At 46.4% G+C, this 16,841-nt stretch overlaps 1 protein-coding gene across 1 annotated transcript in view; it reads left to right on the top strand.

Annotated features, from left to right (window-relative positions):
* Positions 1 to 16,841, top strand: part of ADSL (adenylosuccinate lyase) — a 481,027-nt gene that overhangs the window by 228,217 nt on the left and 235,969 nt on the right. The window contains exon 6 of the mRNA XM_082265904.1: positions 14,928 to 14,974. Within this exon, the coding sequence (XP_082122030.1) occupies positions 14,928 to 14,974 (47 nt within the window). The remainder of the gene's footprint in view (positions 1 to 14,927; positions 14,975 to 16,841) is intronic.

Genomic DNA, 16,841 nt, shown 5'->3' with positions numbered 1-16,841 from the left:
GAAGGTAGGCACTCCCTAAGCTGTCTAAGTTCCGATGCCTCCTGGTAGGAATGGGCTGCACTGGGTCTGGCCGGAGGCCTAGACCGAAAAAAGCCTGTGGTGTGTGTGCCTCTGGGGTGGCAGCCCAGGGGTGCCTTAATTCTCACTGGTGAGGGGAATCTCGTCTTGAGTTTTTCGGCACCTTGGTCACTGCACCAGACACACTTTTTTCACACCTGCCTCTTGGGACAGGCCTTTTGGATCGGACCAGAGGAATTTTTTGTTCCTGGCCAGAAGGCCTGCCATGGTATTTTACTATGGCACTATGCACTTCCCCACTTCCCTTTCCCCACCTTTTTGTTAGTGTATTGTTTTCTTTGTTGTGCGTCACTTCACTTTCACCTTTTTCTTCCTGCACGACGAGTAGGGTGTGGGTCTTTGGGCCAGCCTTGAAAGTCTTGGGAGGGGGTGGATATGGCCTTCTGGCTTAGTTCGCCCTCTCTCATGGGGTCTCCCTTCGGGGGGAGCCCCACCTAGTACTTGGGGTGGGCTGTTTTGGCAGTCCCCCTGGAGAACGGGGTTTGCCTGGTTTCGGCCAGGCAGACCATTGGAAGTACCTCAGTCCGTGTCAGGAGTCTTGCGCCCCGGGGGATCAAGGTCAGGGTCCAACCTCTTTGGAGGTGAGACCATTTTGCACACCCTGTGCACTTTTTGTGTTCTTCACGTTTGCGTGTGTGCACTTTTTTATGCACCGGGTGATAGTCTTGAGTGTGTTCACACACCACGGGCTTTAAAAAAAAAAATTGGATCCAAAGTCTTTGGATTCTATGATTTGGTTAAGCCACAACACGAAGTCTGCTCTGTTGTGGTGGATTCAGTGTCCAGCTCTGTGCCAGGGCAAGTCCTTCCTTCCGTTGTTTTGGACAGTAGTAACCACGAACACCAGCCTGTCGGGCTGGGACGGGATGCTGGGGAAGTTCTGTGCCCAGGGTACCTGGACCATGGAAGAGTCAAGACTTCCGATAAATGTTTTGGAGATCAGAGCAATAAAGCTACGTCTGCATCATTGGACGACTCGTCTGCAAGATTGTCCAGTTCGGATTCAATCGGACAACGCCACGGCTGTGGTTTACATCAATCACGAGGGGGGCACCAAGAGTGTCTTGGCAGCCAAGGAGTTGGCTGAGATTCTGGCCTGGGCAGAAAGCTTTGTTCCAGCCTTCTGTGCTGTACACATTGCAGGCGTGGAAAACTGGCAGGTGTTGGTTCAAGAGGAGTTGTTCCTGCACCAGGAGGTGTTTTATCTCATGTGTGTTTGGTGGGGGACACCCAATGTCGACCTGCTTGCTTCTCACCTCAACAAGAAGGTTCAGAGGTTCTTAGCCAGGTCTCAATATCCTCTGGCCGACGCTACAGACGCACTGGTGGCTCCTTGGGGTCGGTATCAGCTGATTTATGCATTTCCCCCATTAAACTTCTGCCACGGCTTCCGCGCACGATAGAGGTGGGATGCATTCCGGTCATTCTGGTGGCTCCGGACTGGCCTTGCCGGTCTTAGTATGCTGACCTAATAAGGCTGGTCGCCAATACTCCTTGAAGACTAGGAAGTCAACTTCCAGGAAGATTTATCGTCGTAGGTGGAAGTCATACATCTCATGGTGCGAATCACTGAAGGTGCATCCTGGCTTGTTTTCTTTAGCTAGGATTTTGGCCTTTCTGCAGAAAGGAGTTGAACAGCGGTTGGCTTTGGACTAGTGATCTACTGATATCGGTTTTTCGTTGCCGATACCGATATTTTGGCCATCTCATATCGGTATCGGCCGATATAAGCTGATTTTTTTGCACATTTAAAATTTTGCAAAATAAACACAAATTTCTCTGTCGCTCATTGACAGACATAGTCCTCTTTGATTCATATCAATTGGGTTATGCTGCCCTCTACAGGAGTAGGACTAGGCAGAAAGAAAACGTTCTGGCTCCACCTTAGGGGCAGTCCCAGAGGGTATATCCTCTCTCTCTCTGCTACTGGATGTCAGTTTTTTTCTGTCTAGTCAGGAGTAAGGACCTAAGTTCCTTGCTGGGATCTTTTGGTCCTGGCAAGATTTTTTTAGAAAAATTTTTTTCCTTTTTTAGGTAGCTTTTGTCTCCAGTTTTCCTGTGAGATCTTCAAGCAAATCACGCCGGATCTGGGCGACGGGCTGGATGTTGAGATCCAGTGGTCACCCCAGCCGGCCTACGAGCGCGCGCAGGCTATAGCTCCGTGCTGGGTCGGCCGCGACACATTCAAGTAAGTATGCGGGACCGGGCGACGGGCTGGATGTTGAGATCCAGTGGTCACCCCGGCTCAGCCTACGAGCGCGTGCAGACCATAGCTCCGCGCTGGGTCGGCCGCGACATAGTCCCATTGGACGGGGACTGACCCTGCGAGTTAAACGTCTCGCTTGGACGCCAGGAACCAGCAGAGTCACGGCGTCCGTATTGGTCGACAGCCCCCCACCTCGGTGGAGAGGGTACTGTGAAGAGAGGGTGCCCGTCAGTTCCAGTATGGTGAATAAATGTTCCCCCTTCCCCCCCTGTGGGGTTTTTGGGATACGGGCCCCTCTGTGTATGGTCGGATCCTTTTCTGACATTAAGGTTCCCCCTTTAGCCTATGACAAATTCACATATCCCCTGTGATAGTGTGATCTGGTTTGGGAGCGGACACTCCAGCAGGCTTGGTTTGGGAGCTAACACTGTAAGCAAACCTTGGTTTAGGAGCTGACACTCCAGCAGGCTTGGTTTAGGAGCTGACACTTCAGCTGGCTTGGTTTGGGAGCTAACACTCTAAAAGCAACCTTGGTTTGGGAGCTAACACTTCAGCAGCCTTGGTTTCTCTAGCAGATTGATCCAAGGAAGCCTGGTTCGATTTACCATAGTAAACATATAAGCATCCAGAGCAAAGGAGGTTATAGCCTACCTTAGACTGTAGCTATCGCCATGCTCCCGCAGGCCCACAGGCCGCCATCAGCCGTTCCAGAGCCGTTCACAGGCCGCTGCACTGGAGGAGCCACGCTAGATCGGCAGTCCGCCGCCATTTTGTTGTAGACCGCATGTCTGCATTGCCTACACAGGCCGCCCGCAGGTCACGCAGGCCGCCATTTTTTCGAAGTCTATTGTCTTCTACATGGGGGCAGCCATGTTTGATGTGCCCAGCCGACCTCGAGGAGCAGCTGGGAATGCCGGAAGGCTTGCACAGGGGGCGGAGCCACTTCCTTTTACCCGGGAAACCTAGTACAGGACTTCCCAGTTTGCATAGGACAACGCTGACAGCAGTTTGATAAGGAAACTTCTCTGCATCAGGTGGTGAGCCCTTGGGGTCTCTCTCTCTCTCTGTGGGTGTCCAAAGCAGGTACGCTGAGGGGCGCTATTGCGCTGGTGGATTACAGATAAAAAAAAAAAAGAAAAAGAAGGTATTTTTTATTTTTTCAAATTTTTCACTGGCAAAGTGTCCTGGATTAACATGAACCCTGCAGCACATGTATCTCCACCTGATCCCCTCGAGGTGGCTGCAGGACCCTCCAGTTCCCCACTGACTATTGAGTCATTGTCAGCAGTTTTGGAAACTTTTGTATCCCGGGTGGAAGTGGCTTGTCAGGGACAGGGCGCAAGGAAGCGACCCCCGCCTACCCCCATTTCATCTGAAACTTCAGATTCAGAATCTGAGCCTATCCCTGCAGTTGCAGGTACCTCATCTGGGGTTTGTGTCTCGGGTACTGTCTCTTCAGACAGTGAGGAGGATGTTTCAGCATCTACCATAGCCCGAGAGGAAGCGTTGGTAAACGCATTAATTGTAGCCGTTCGGGAAACCTTAGGACTACAGGTTACACCATCAGAAGTAGCTGATACTGAGATTCCATTTGGTACTTATAAACGCGCCAAAATGGCGAAAGTATTTCCCTTACCCAAGTGTTTCGGTAATGTAATTAAGGAAGAATGGGGTCATCCAAAGCGAGCCCCTACTATTTCCAAACGCATTAATCGGAATCCCTCCTCAAGAAGTGGACAGTACCATCTATGGTGGATTCTCCAATCTCCAGATTTAACAAATCTGCAGTTATCCCATTGGAGGATGCTCCGTCCTTTAAGGATCCAGTGGATCGTAAGGTGGAAGCCGTGTCTCGCGCCATCTTTTCCCTGATTGGGTCAGCTTTCAGACCAGTAATTGCTATTGGTCTGGTTTCTCAAACTGTAACAGAATGGACCAAGTGGTTACGCCGGGACTTAGAAGGGAGTGATATCCCTCAGGCGGTATCAGATCTGTTAGAACAGATGATACAAGGGTTACAGTTTATCTGCGACGCTGCGCTAGATGCCACTCCATTATTGGGGCGAGCATCAGTCTCAGCAGTGGTTCTCAGGCGTAGACTGTGGCTAAAATGTTGGTCGGCAGACCAAGGTTCCAAGAAGGCTTTGGCTAATCTCCCTTTTCAGGGTGAGCGCCTATTTGGGGCCAACTTAGATGAGATTATCAAGGATCTCACTGGAGGCAAGAGCACTTTCTTGCCACAAAGTACTAAGGGTAAAGGACCTCGTCAGAGACGGGGGCCTTCCTTTTCCGCCCATAAGAAGTTTTTTTGCCCCACGGGCGAAAAAGCAAAGCCCTCCAAAACTCCTTCGGGAGGTTTTAAGGGGCGCTGGTCGGGCAAGCAAAAGCCCGGCTCCTCCAGACCTGAAGATAAGACTACTAAAGCCTGAAGGTGCGCCCCCACCCATAGCTGGGGGGGGGGGGACGTCTTCGCCGGTTTCCGGATCCATGGCTTTCCAGAATCCCGGACAAGTGGGTTCGCAAAGTCATAAGGTCAGGTTACAAGATCGAGTTTCGATCTCTCCCACCGGTGCGACTCTTCCCTTCCAATATCCGACTATCCCCGAATCGCTTAGAAGCTCTGCGGGGAGCGGTCACGGATTTACTACAACAAGGAGTGGTAGTCCACGTTCCTTGGACAGAGCGTTTTCAAGGGTTTTATTCAAACCTGTTTACAATACCCAGGAAAGAGGGCAAGGTGCGTCCAATTCTGGACTTAAGAGCACTCAATTTTTTTGTCAAGATACAAAAATTCAGGATGGAGTCCATTCGCACAGTGACAGCCTCCCTGCATCAGGGGGATTTTCTGGCGTCCATAGACATCAAGGATGCCTATCTTCACATTCCCATTTACGCAGGACATCAGCGTTTCCTGCGTTTTTCCGTAGAAGAGAACCATTATCAGTTTGTGGCGTTACCCTTCGGTCTCGCAACGGCTCCTCGGGTCTTCACAAAGGTGTTGGCCCCAATGTTGGCGCTGTTACGTCAACGAGGCATATCGATTCTAGGTTATCTAGACGATCTTCTGCTCCGTGCGGAGTCTCCACAGACCTTGTTACAAAACCTAGAGATCACCATGATCTCTTTGCAAGAGTTCGGGTGGCTGGTGAACCTGCAGAAGTCATCTCTGGTTCCCACCAGGAGGCTCGAATATCTGGGTCTAATTCTAGACACATCCAGGGCAAAAGTGTTTCTTCCTGCGGGGAAACTCCGGAAAATTCAATCAGCAATTCAGTTGTTACTATCCGACAACTGGCCTTCTCTTCGGACTTGCATGAGAGTCCTGGGTTTGATGGTGGCTTCTTTCGAAGCAGTACCATTTGCCCAGTTCCATACCCGAATCCTTCAAGGAGAGATTCTTCTCAAATGGAATCGGAATCCAGAATCTCTGGACAATCGGATCCGATTGAGCGAGTGGACCAGGGAGTCCCTGGTCTGGTGGCTTCGATCTCCGATGCTCAGCCAGGGGAAGTCATTTCTGCCAATATATTGGACGATTGTGACCACGGATGCGAGTCTTTTCGGTTGGGGAGGAATTCTCGGTCGATTATCTGCCCAGGGGCTTTGGTCCCTGGAAGAGTCCAGGTTACCGATAAATGTATTGGAACTGAGGGCGATCAGACTTTGTCTGATACACTGGACCGAGCAGCTCCAAGGCAGCCCGGTTCAGATCCAGTCGGACAACGCCACAGCTGTGGCTTATGTCAATCACCAAGGGGGCACCAAGAGTGTCACGGCGGCCGGCGAAGTGGCCTGCATTCTTCGTTGGGCGGAACGGTTTGTTCCAGCTCTCTCCGCGGTGTTTATTCCGGGGGTGGAGAATTGGCAGGCAGATTATCTCAGCCGTCAGACTCTGGATCAAGGGGAATGGTCCCTCCATCCAGAAGTTTTCCACCTATTGTGCCTTCGTTGGGGCACCCCGGATGTGGATCTGTTGGCATCTCGACTCAACAGGAAGGTGCGGAGGTTTGTGGCCCGCTCCCGTGATCCTCTAGCAGAAGCCGCAGAAGCGCTGGTCGCCCCGTGGGGGCAGTATCAGCTACTGTATGCCTTCCCTCCTCTCAGGTTGCTGCCGAAGCTTCTTCGCAGGATAGAGGTGGAGGGAATTCCAGTTATTCTGGTAGCTCCGGACTGGCCTCGTCGAGCCTGGTACGCCGACTTGGTCAGACTGGTAACGGACGTCCCGTGGCGACTTCCTCTCAGGGAAGATCTGCTGTCTCAGGGACCAATCTTCCATCCTGCTTTACAATCGCTGGCTTTAACGGCCTGGCTATTGAGACCCAGGTGCTGAAGGACAAGGGGTTGTCAACTTCAGTTATTCCTACTCTAATTAAAGCTAGGAAAGCGACTTCCAGGAAAATTTATCATCGCACATGGAAGTCTTATATTGCGTGGTGTGAATCTCTTGGGTTTCCTCCACGTTCCTATTCGGTTAACCGAATATTGGCTTTTCTGCAACAAGGAGTTGAGCAGAGACTGGCCTTGAGCACTATCAAGGGTCAGGTTTCAGCATTGGCTATCTTCTTTCAGAAACCTTTGGCTACTCATTCCTTGGTACGGAATTTCATCCAGGGGGTGCGACACCTGGCTCCGCCAGTGCGCGCACCTTTACCGCCCTGGGATCTTAATCTGGTGTTGTCGGTTCTTCAGAAACCTCCCTTTGAAGATATTAGGGAGATTCCCTTACCTACGTTATCCCAGAAGGTGGCCTTCTTGGTGGCCATCACTTCTGCACGCAGGGTGTCAGAATTGGCCGCATTATCTTGTCGTTCCCCATATTTGGTGGTTCATAGAGATAAGGTGGTTCTACGTCCGAATCCATCCTTCCTACCTAAAGTGGTTTCAGAATTTCATCTGAATGAGGATATTGTATTACCTTCCCTGTGTCCTAAGCCCAGCCATCATCGGGAGTTTGCTTTACACTCCTTGGATGTGGTTCGGGCGATCAGGGTATACTTGAAAACGACGGACTCGTTTCGCAAGACGGATTCACTTTTTGTGATCCCGGATGGCCCCAAAAAGGGGTTGCCTGCATCTGCTACGACTATTTCCAAATGGATCAGACAGACGGTGGTACAGGCTTATTCTATTAAGGGTCGGGAGCCCCCGTTCCCTGTTAAGGCGCACTCCACTCGGGCGCTTAGTGCGTCATGGGCCTTTCGCCATCAGGCGTCAGTCCTTCAGGTTTGCAAGGCGGCTACTTGGTCGTCAGTGCATACCTTTGCAAAGTTCTATAAAGTTGATGTGATGGCATCGTCAGATGCCTCTTTTGGCCGCAAGGTTTTGCAGGCCGCAATTTGAGGAGACCGGCGGTCTACCTCAAGGGTTTTTTTTCAGTTGGATTTTTATTTGAATCTCATCCCTTTGGTCTGATGAGCCTTTGAACTTCTAGTTGGCACCGGTTGGGCCTTCTAGATTGGATTTTGATTTCCGTTAATCCCACCCCTCATTTGTGGCACTGCTTTGGGACGTCCCAATTGATATGAATCAAAAAGGACTACGTCTGTCAATGAGCGGCAGAGAAAAATGGATTTTTGTAAGATCTTACCGTAAAATCCTTTTCTCTTAGCTCATTGACAGACGTAGTACCCGCCCCTCTACTTTTTGAGTTGGGTTGGGTTAAATTCTCTGACACTGCTTTGTGACATAAACTGACATCCTGTAGCAGAGAGAGAGAGAGGATATACCCTCTGGGACTGCCCCTAAGGTGAAGCCAGAACGTTTTCTTTCTGCCTAGTCCTACTCCTGTAGAGGGCAGCATAACCCAATTGATATGGCCTTTGACACCGTTCCCCACAAACGCTTACTGTACAAACTAAGGAAGGTAGGTATGGATCATAAGGTGAGTACCTGGATAGAGAACTGGCTCCAGGGGAGAGTCCAGAGGGTGGTGATTAATGGGGAGTACTCTGAGTGGGCGGGTGTGGAAAGTGGGGTCCCCCAGGGTTCTGTCCTGGGACCAATCCTGTTTAATTTATTCATAAATGATCTAGAGGAGGGGATATCTAGTACAATCTCAGTATTTGCAGATGATACTAAATTAGGCATGCCAATATCTTCTATGCAGGATGTGGAAATCTTGCAAGCAGACCTGAACAAAATAACGGGGTGGGCAACTACATGGCAGATGAGATTTAATGTAGAAAAATGTAAAGTAATGCACTTGGGGGCCAGTAACCAGAAAGCAAGCTACTCACTAGGGGGGGAACCTCTGGGTGAGTCTAGGATGGAAAGGGACCTGGGGATACTGGTAGACAACAGGCTTGGAAGTGGCATGCAATGCCAAGCCGCTGCAAGCAAAGCCAACAGAATACTGGGATGTATAAAAAAGGGGATTCACTCCAGAAATAAAGAGATTATTCTTCCACTCTACAAAACTCTGGTCCGGCCACATCTGGAGTATGCTGTCCAGTTCTGGGCACCGGTCCTCAGGAAGGATGTGCTGGAACTGGAGAAAGTCCAGAGAAGGGCAACAAAAATAATTAGGGGAATGGAGGACATCAGCTATGAGGAAAGACTACAAGCACTGAACTTATTCTCTCTGGAGAAGAGACGATTGAGGGGGGATATGATATCAATGTACAAATACTGTACTGGCGACCCTAGTATAAGGAACAAACTATTCAGAGTAAGGGAATACAATAAGACACGTGGCCACTCACTAAAACTTGAGGAAAGGCGGTTTAACCTTAAAGTGCGTAAGGGGTTCTTCACTGTAAGAGTGGTAAGGATGTGGAATTCTCTTCCGCAAGCAGTCGTATCAGCGGGGAGCATTGATAGTTTCAAAAAACTATTGGATGGACACCTTAAAGACCACAACATACAGGGGTATACAATGTACGGTTAAAAGCAAACACACACACACATCATAGGTTGAACTGGATGGACTTGTGTCTTTTTTCAGCCTCACTAACTATGTAACTATGTAAAGAGGACTATGTCTGTCAATGAGCTAAGAGAAAAGGATTTTACGGTAAGATCTTACAAAAATCCATTTTTCTCTATCGTCCATTGATGCACGCAGTTCTCTCTGATTCATATCAGAAGGGTAATACTGCCCCCTCTCTGTGGGGGTCCCTTAGCATGTGCCTGACCTCCGGGGGGCGCTGCAGCGCTACAGGGCCATTTTTTTTTTTTTAAAAGTAATAAAAGATCCTGGTATGTTTTCCAAAAAAATGTGCGTGGCCGCGCATGTGGATGTTCTCGCTCCACCGTCGCTCCGTCACGTGACCAGTGGAACGCAAACCAGGAGAGGTACTCACAGTAACGCATTCACTCACTGCTCACATTATACCATAATGGCCACGCATATTTCTTTGGAAAACCTACCAGGATCTTTTATTACTTTTTATATACTTTTTATGCCTATCCGTTGTACGCATCAGAAGGCTTAATAAACTTTTATTGAGGAATTACACTATGCGGAGTACCCCTTTTTTTTGCATGATCCCATGGGAGGAATCCACAGCCGGGGAACCGGCAGCTCTAGGCCAGCCTGCTTAATCGGATCTGCTTCACTGCACCCAGTTGGGGTAACCACACAAGCGGTAAAGGTTGTACTGTCATATGACAGATATAACCCACATCATCTGGTGAGTGATTTTATCTATACACGTGTGGATCATACACTTTGTAAAAGTGGTAATCCAGCAGCCAGCTGAGGATCACCGGCACACCCCAAGCACATCCCAAGCACCAGCACTTTGTCATAAACTGTATATTTGGACATTTGTATTTTTATTTTATGCACATCCCATCCCAACTTTTGGCTTATTGCACATTGTGCATGGACAGATTTTTCATTATTTAAGCACTTTATCTTCAATTGTGCACAGAGCACTTTCCTGTGGAATATTGTGGATTTTACACTAATACCATATTGTGTTGCACATTTGTGATACGTTGTATTAACACACTGCATAATTGCACAAGTTCTTTTTGGACACGTTTTGCGGAATTTTCACTTGTGTTCATTTTGTGAGCTGTTGGATTTATATACTGCACAATTGCACAGTTCATTAGGTAAAACATAATTTGCACAGTTAATGGTTTACATATTTATTGGCAAATATTGCACATATTCAGAATAGGAGATCTTTAAATATAATAGCTCATTTATAGCAAGCGCTGAGGTGAGGTTCCCCTACTGGAAGCCTTCTTCTCTTCACTTAATCTATCCCCCAGCTGCTGCTTATTAGACCAAATACCAGGAATTTCATAACATACAGGCCCGATCAAGTGGCGCGAGGGTATACCCCTACAGGTATACTGTAATACAGTGCCTTGCGAAAGTATTCGGCCCCCTTGAACTTTGCGACCTTTTGCCACATTTCAGGCTTCAAACCTAAAGATATAAAACTGTAATTTTTTGTGAAGAATCAACAAGTGGGACACAATCATGAAGTGCAACAAAATTTATTGGAGATTTCAAACTTTGTTAACAAATAAAAAAACTGTAAAATTTGGCGTGCAAAATTATTCAGCCCCTTTACTTTCAGTGCAGCAAATTCTCTCCAGAAGTTCAGTGAGGATCTCTGAATGATCCAATGTTGACCTAAATGACTAATGATGATAAATAGAATCCACCTGTGTGTAATCAAGTCTCCGTTTATTAATAAATGAGATATGCCTTCAGACAGCAGCAATCTGAGCATATGGAAGAAATAATGATCGTGCCAATCCTAGAGTTTACTCAATAGAAGTCATGGAAGATTGGGAAGGAAGGGATTTTCCAGCCACATGAAGTAATTAAAATCAATTTTTATTCAAATTCCATAAACGTAACAAAAAAGGGGAAAAAAAGGGGGGAAGGGGAAAAAAGACAAAAATGAGAAAATATATACAATATAAAATTGATTAGGGCCTATACGGCTAACACCAATCAACTATATAACATACAGCAGTTCTACTAGGTGTAATTATACATGGTTACAATGCTGTTAATCATAAAAAAGACTGTAAATACGTAATGGAGATGCTGTCAGAGGTCAATCCAATGGCAAACACTATCCCATACAAAATCAGATAATGGTGACAAAGAGTAATGGTTCAATTGCTCAACATGTTTCGCCTTATATAGAGGCTTCGTCTGGAGCCTAATTGTAAGTAATGTAGAGGATTCTGTATATTTGTTATGCAGGACAAAAGTCACCGCAGAATAATTAATAGTTAGTAACGAAGGGACACTCATGGATTTGGTCAGAGCTCGGTATCATAGGAAGGGAAAACTAGCCCAGGATTGGTAAGACCTGGCTGCCACCAAACACTTAAACTATGATGGCATCTCTCTATAACTCAATGGGAGAAGCCCATAAGTTATACCATATAAATAATGGTGTATAGGTTGCCTTTAACCGGCTCTGTGCTAAACATCCATGGTGTCCTCTCCGGATGGGGAACCGCCGCCATGTCTCCGTATAAATGCACCTGCACTGTGATAGTCTCAGAGGTCCGTTTAAAGCGCAGAGAGCATCTTGAAGAACAATGAACACACCAGGCAGGTCCGAGATACTGTTGTGGAGAAGTTTAAAGCCGGATTTGGATACAAAAATATTTCCCAAGCTTTAAACATCCCAAGGAGCACTGTGCAAGCGATAATATTGAAATGGAAGGAGTATCAGACCACTGCAAATCTACGAAGACCTGGCCGTCCCTCTAAACTTTCAGCTCATACAAGGAGAAGACTGATCAGAGATGCAGCCAAGAGGCCCATGATCACTCTGGATGAACTGCAGAGATCTACAGCTGAGGTGGGAGACTCTGTCCATAGGACAACAATCAGTCGTATACTGCACAAATCTGGCCTTTATGGAAGAGTGGCAAGAAGAAAGCCATTTCTTATAGATATCCATAAAAAGTGTCATTTAAAGTTTGCCACAAGCCACCTGGGAGACACACCAAACATGTGGAAGAAGGTGCTCTGGTCAGATGAAACCAAAATTGAACTTTTTGGCAACAATGCAAAACGTTATGTTTGGCGTAAATGCAACACAGCTCATCACCCTGAACACACCATGCCCACTGTCAAACATGGTGGTGGCAGCATCATGGTTTGGGCCTGCTTATCTTCATCAGGGACAGGGAAGATGGTTAAAATTGATGGGAAGATGGATGGAGCCAAATACAGGACCATTCTGGAAGAAAACCTGATGGAGTCTGCAAAAGACCTTAGACTGGGACGGAGATTTGTCTTCCAACAAGACAATGATCCAAAACATAAAGCAAAATCTACAATGGAATGGTTCACAAATAAACATATCCAGGTGTTAGAATGGCCAAGTCAAAGTCCAGACCTGAATCCAATCGAGAATCTGTGGAAAGAACTGAAAACTGCTCTTCACAAATGCTCTCCATCCATTCTCACTGAGCTCCAGCTGTTTTGCAAGGAGGAATGGGCAAAAATTTCAGTCTCTGTGCAAAACTGATAGAGACATACCCGCATAATCGCAGCAAAAGGTGGCGCTACAAAGTATTAACTTAAGGGGGCTGAATACTTTCGCAAGGCACTGTATGTGTTCTTCTGACACTGCTTATTACAAACGGAAGTCCTATAGCAGGAAGTGATGGTATAACCTCTGGGACTGCCTCAGGGGCGTAACCAAAAGGTTTCCGCCTAGTCCTACTCCTGAAGCGAGAGCAGCATAAGTCTTATGGTCTAGAAGACATGGAGCTGTGTCTCAGTAAGACCAAATCCATTTTTTCTCAAATTTTTCAGTTTTGTTTCCCCTGTGCCTTACCATCTCTACCTCAGCTATGAAGAAAGAATAGCTGAACTTGAAGAAAGGCAATTAAGGGGGTATTACATTGTATAAATACTTAAAGGTCCACATGGTAAATTTTGTGCCCTGTTCAGTTTAAACACTTGCCGACCAGTCACATTGACTGTACTGCGGCAAAGTGGCTCGTTCCCGTCCAGCGACGTTGGACTCCTCCCCTTGTGGGTGGCGCGCGCGCCGCTGGAGGCTCGCTCCCGCTGTATTCAGTCACAGAGGGAGTCGGGCCAGGGGAGGAGGGGCGATGATCACCGCCGCTCTTCCCCGATCGTCGGAGAATCGAGTCTGGAGATCTGCCCACTTGTGTAAACAAAGCGGGCGGATCTCCTAAGTGACAGACGGGGTCAGATTTCAGGGTTCAGCATAGCTGAACCTGCGATCTATCCCTGTGTCACTCAGTCACCTCCCCCCACACACGTTAGTAAGCACCAGGCATACATTAACCCCTCCCTCTCCAATAAAATTAACCCCTTCCCTGCCAGTGTAATTTTTACAGTAACAGTGCATATGTATAGCACTGATTACTGTAGTAATGTCACTGGTACCCCCAAAAGTGTCAAAAATGTCAGTCAAGGGTCCGATCTGTCCGCCACAATGTCGCAGTCCCGCAAAAAAAATCGCAGATCGCCGCCATTACTCGTTAAAAAAAAAAAACACCAAAAATGACAGAAATCTTTCCCTTAGTTAGTAAACGCAATAACTTTTGCGCAAACCAATCAAAATACGCTCATTGTGATTTTTTTTTACCAAACATAGGTAGCAGAAAACAAATTGGCCAAAAATGTAAAAAAATTTAGATTTTTACATTTTTGGGGGGGGGGGGGGGGGATTTAAAAAAAAAAAATGTGAAAAGTATAATTTTTTCCAAATTTACGCTATTTTTTTGTTTATAGTGCAAAAAGTAAAAATCATACAGGTGATCAAATACCACCAAAAGAAAGCTCTGTTAGCGGGAAAAAAAAGGACGTAAATTTTGTTTTGGTACGGCGTCACACGACCGCGCAATTGTCAGTTAAATTCGCACAGTGCCGAATCGCAAAAAGTGGCCTGGACGCAAGACAGCAAAATCCTCCGGTGGTAAAGTGGTTAAGGTCATGGACACCCTGTGTCTTAAATTAATGAATCTCCCCATGCAGAAAGGCTTCTTCAGTAAGCGCTGTGAAAATGTGAAAGACTCCCTAAGAAGCTAGTTCCAACCAATTTAGTAGAATGTAGTTAAAAAAGTTTGATGTGTTTCTAAATGCAGAACATATAACTGGATGTTAGAGTGATATCCAACACACAGCTGTTCGCTGCTATTGATTGCTATGAAGATCGGTGGCAGTGAACCTTTGCAAAAAACACGTAAATATTGTTTTCCTTTTTGAGTTGTAGAGGTCGCTTGATCTTTCCCTGCTCATTCCGTTTGTATAGAAAGATCAGTGAGCGAAACTGAGGACTAATCTAAGCAAGTATATTTGTATGTGTGTATAAATCTATGTACAGTATGTGTATACTGATAAGTATATACACACACTTACACAACGGCTTGCCTGTGCCCTGAAAGAGGAGCGTGCTCACTCCATAGAATTAGAGGCTGCCGCAGGGACACAGGCAGGGAAGCAGTGCTACTGAACGGCAGGATCAACTAGGTTTGTTTAACTTTATGCAAAATGAATGGCAAAATGCTGATCTTGCATGTATGCAATGCAGTGTTTAATGTGATGACAGTTTTTTTATATTATGGGTTTAAAGACACTTTATTATTTATAGAAATAACACTAGATTGTTGATCCAAGGTGTATCTGAACAGAGATAAGGAAGGAATTTTATTTGCATGTTTTTCTTTGCAGGTGGAAGAGTTAGAGAGGATGGTGACCACTATGGCAGGGTTTAAAAGGTAAGCCGATTTTCTCTAGATTTAAATGATTAATGCGTTCTGTTACATTCTTACCATATATTAGTGGTAGACATTGGCCTTTTGTGGAGCACAAATTTTGTGATCCTCTATTTTATCTAGAATGGTGACAAGAACTAAAGCATACACTAACTGCAACTGGAATCTAACAGAAGTTTACTATTTTAATGCAACCCCTACCTTTGTGTACATTCCTTTACCTCAGCAGATTTTTAACTATGCCAGTTCATATATTCTGTTGTAGTGATGAAGGCATTACCCCAGCACATGGTAAAGCATGTTTCATCTACTGGGGGTGCCATTCATTTTGAATTACATTCCAGCATACTAAGGCATTTCACCTATGCTGAAGCCCTCTGACATCTGCCCAAAAAATGGTAAGGTTCAGTTTTGGCCACACTGGGGTGCGTTGGCACCTCATTTTTAATCATTGGGCTGCCCTAATGCAACACTCATGAAAACGCAACCTAACACATGTTAATGTGCATGTGTTAACATGCAGTTTTAATCTGGATTAAATTCATGTAAACTATAGCTGAACAAAAAAAAAATTGGTTTGCCAAAGCACTCTAAAAATGTATTTTGTTTTTATTTGTATTTTCAATATAATAGAGAAACATGCAGGTCCTAAAAAACAGAATAAAAAAGTGACAACAAAACGACCACAGCACCAGTGGCTACTGCATCAGATTTCAGTCTTCAATCACACATAGTCTTGTATACAGATTAATACAGTGAGTATTAGATTGCCATGAAGAGTTTCAGTATCTCACAAAAGTGAGTACACCCCTCACATTTTTGTAAATATTTTATTATATCTTATCATATGACAACACTGAAGAAATTACACTTTGCTACAATGTAAAGTAGCGAGTGTACAGCTTGTGTAACAGTGTAAATTTGCTGTCCCCTCAAAATAACTCAACACAGCCATTAATGTCTAAAGTGCTGGCAACAAAAGTGAGTACACCCCTAAGTCATAAAGTCCAAATTGTGCCCAAAGTGTCATTATTTTGTGTGGCCACTATTATTTTCCAGCACTGCCTTAACCCTCTTGGGCATGGAGTTTACCAGAGCTTCGCAGGTTATCACTGGAGTCCTCTTCCACTCCTTCATGATGACATCACGGAGCTCGTGGATGTTAGAGACCTTGCGCTCCTCTCACCTCCATTTGAGGATGCCCCACAGATGCTCAATAGGGTATAGGTCTGGAGACATGCTTGGCCAGTCAATCACCTTTACCCTCTGCTTCTTCAGCAAGGCAGTGGCAGTTGGAATACTGCCCTGCAGCCTAGTCTCCGAAGGGAGGGGATCATGTTCTGCTTCGGTATGTCACAGTACATTTTGGCATTCATGATTCCCTCAATGAAATGTAGCTCCCCAGTGTCGGCAGCACTCATGCAGCCCCAGACCATGACACTCCCACCACCATGCTTGACTGTAGGCAAGACACACTTGTCTTTGTACTCCTCACCTGGTTGCCGCCACACACGCTTGAAACCATCTGAACCAAATAAGTTTATCTTGGTCTCATCAGACCACAGGACATGGTTCCAGTAATCCATGTCCTTAGTCTGTTTGTTTTGAGCAAACTTTTTGCAGGCTTTCTTGTGCATCACCTTTAGAAGAGGCTTCCTTTTGGGATGACAGCCATGCAGACCAATTTGATGCAGTGTGCGGCTTATGGTTTGAGCACTGACAGATTGACCCCCCCCCCCCCCACCCACCCCTTCAACCTCTGCAGCAATGCTGGCAGCACTCATACGTCTATTTCCCAAAGAAAACCTCTGGATTTGACGCTGAACACGTGCACTCAACTTCTTTGGTCGACCATGGTGAGAACCTCTGG

This window comes from Pelophylax lessonae, assembly GCF_965119305.1.
Source record: "Pelophylax lessonae genome assembly, chromosome: 8".
Classification (NCBI taxonomy): Eukaryota; Metazoa; Chordata; class Amphibia; order Anura; family Ranidae; genus Pelophylax; species Pelophylax lessonae.
Note: the sequence above shows the minus strand (reverse complement) of the source record. Positions and strands in the feature narration are given on the sequence as shown.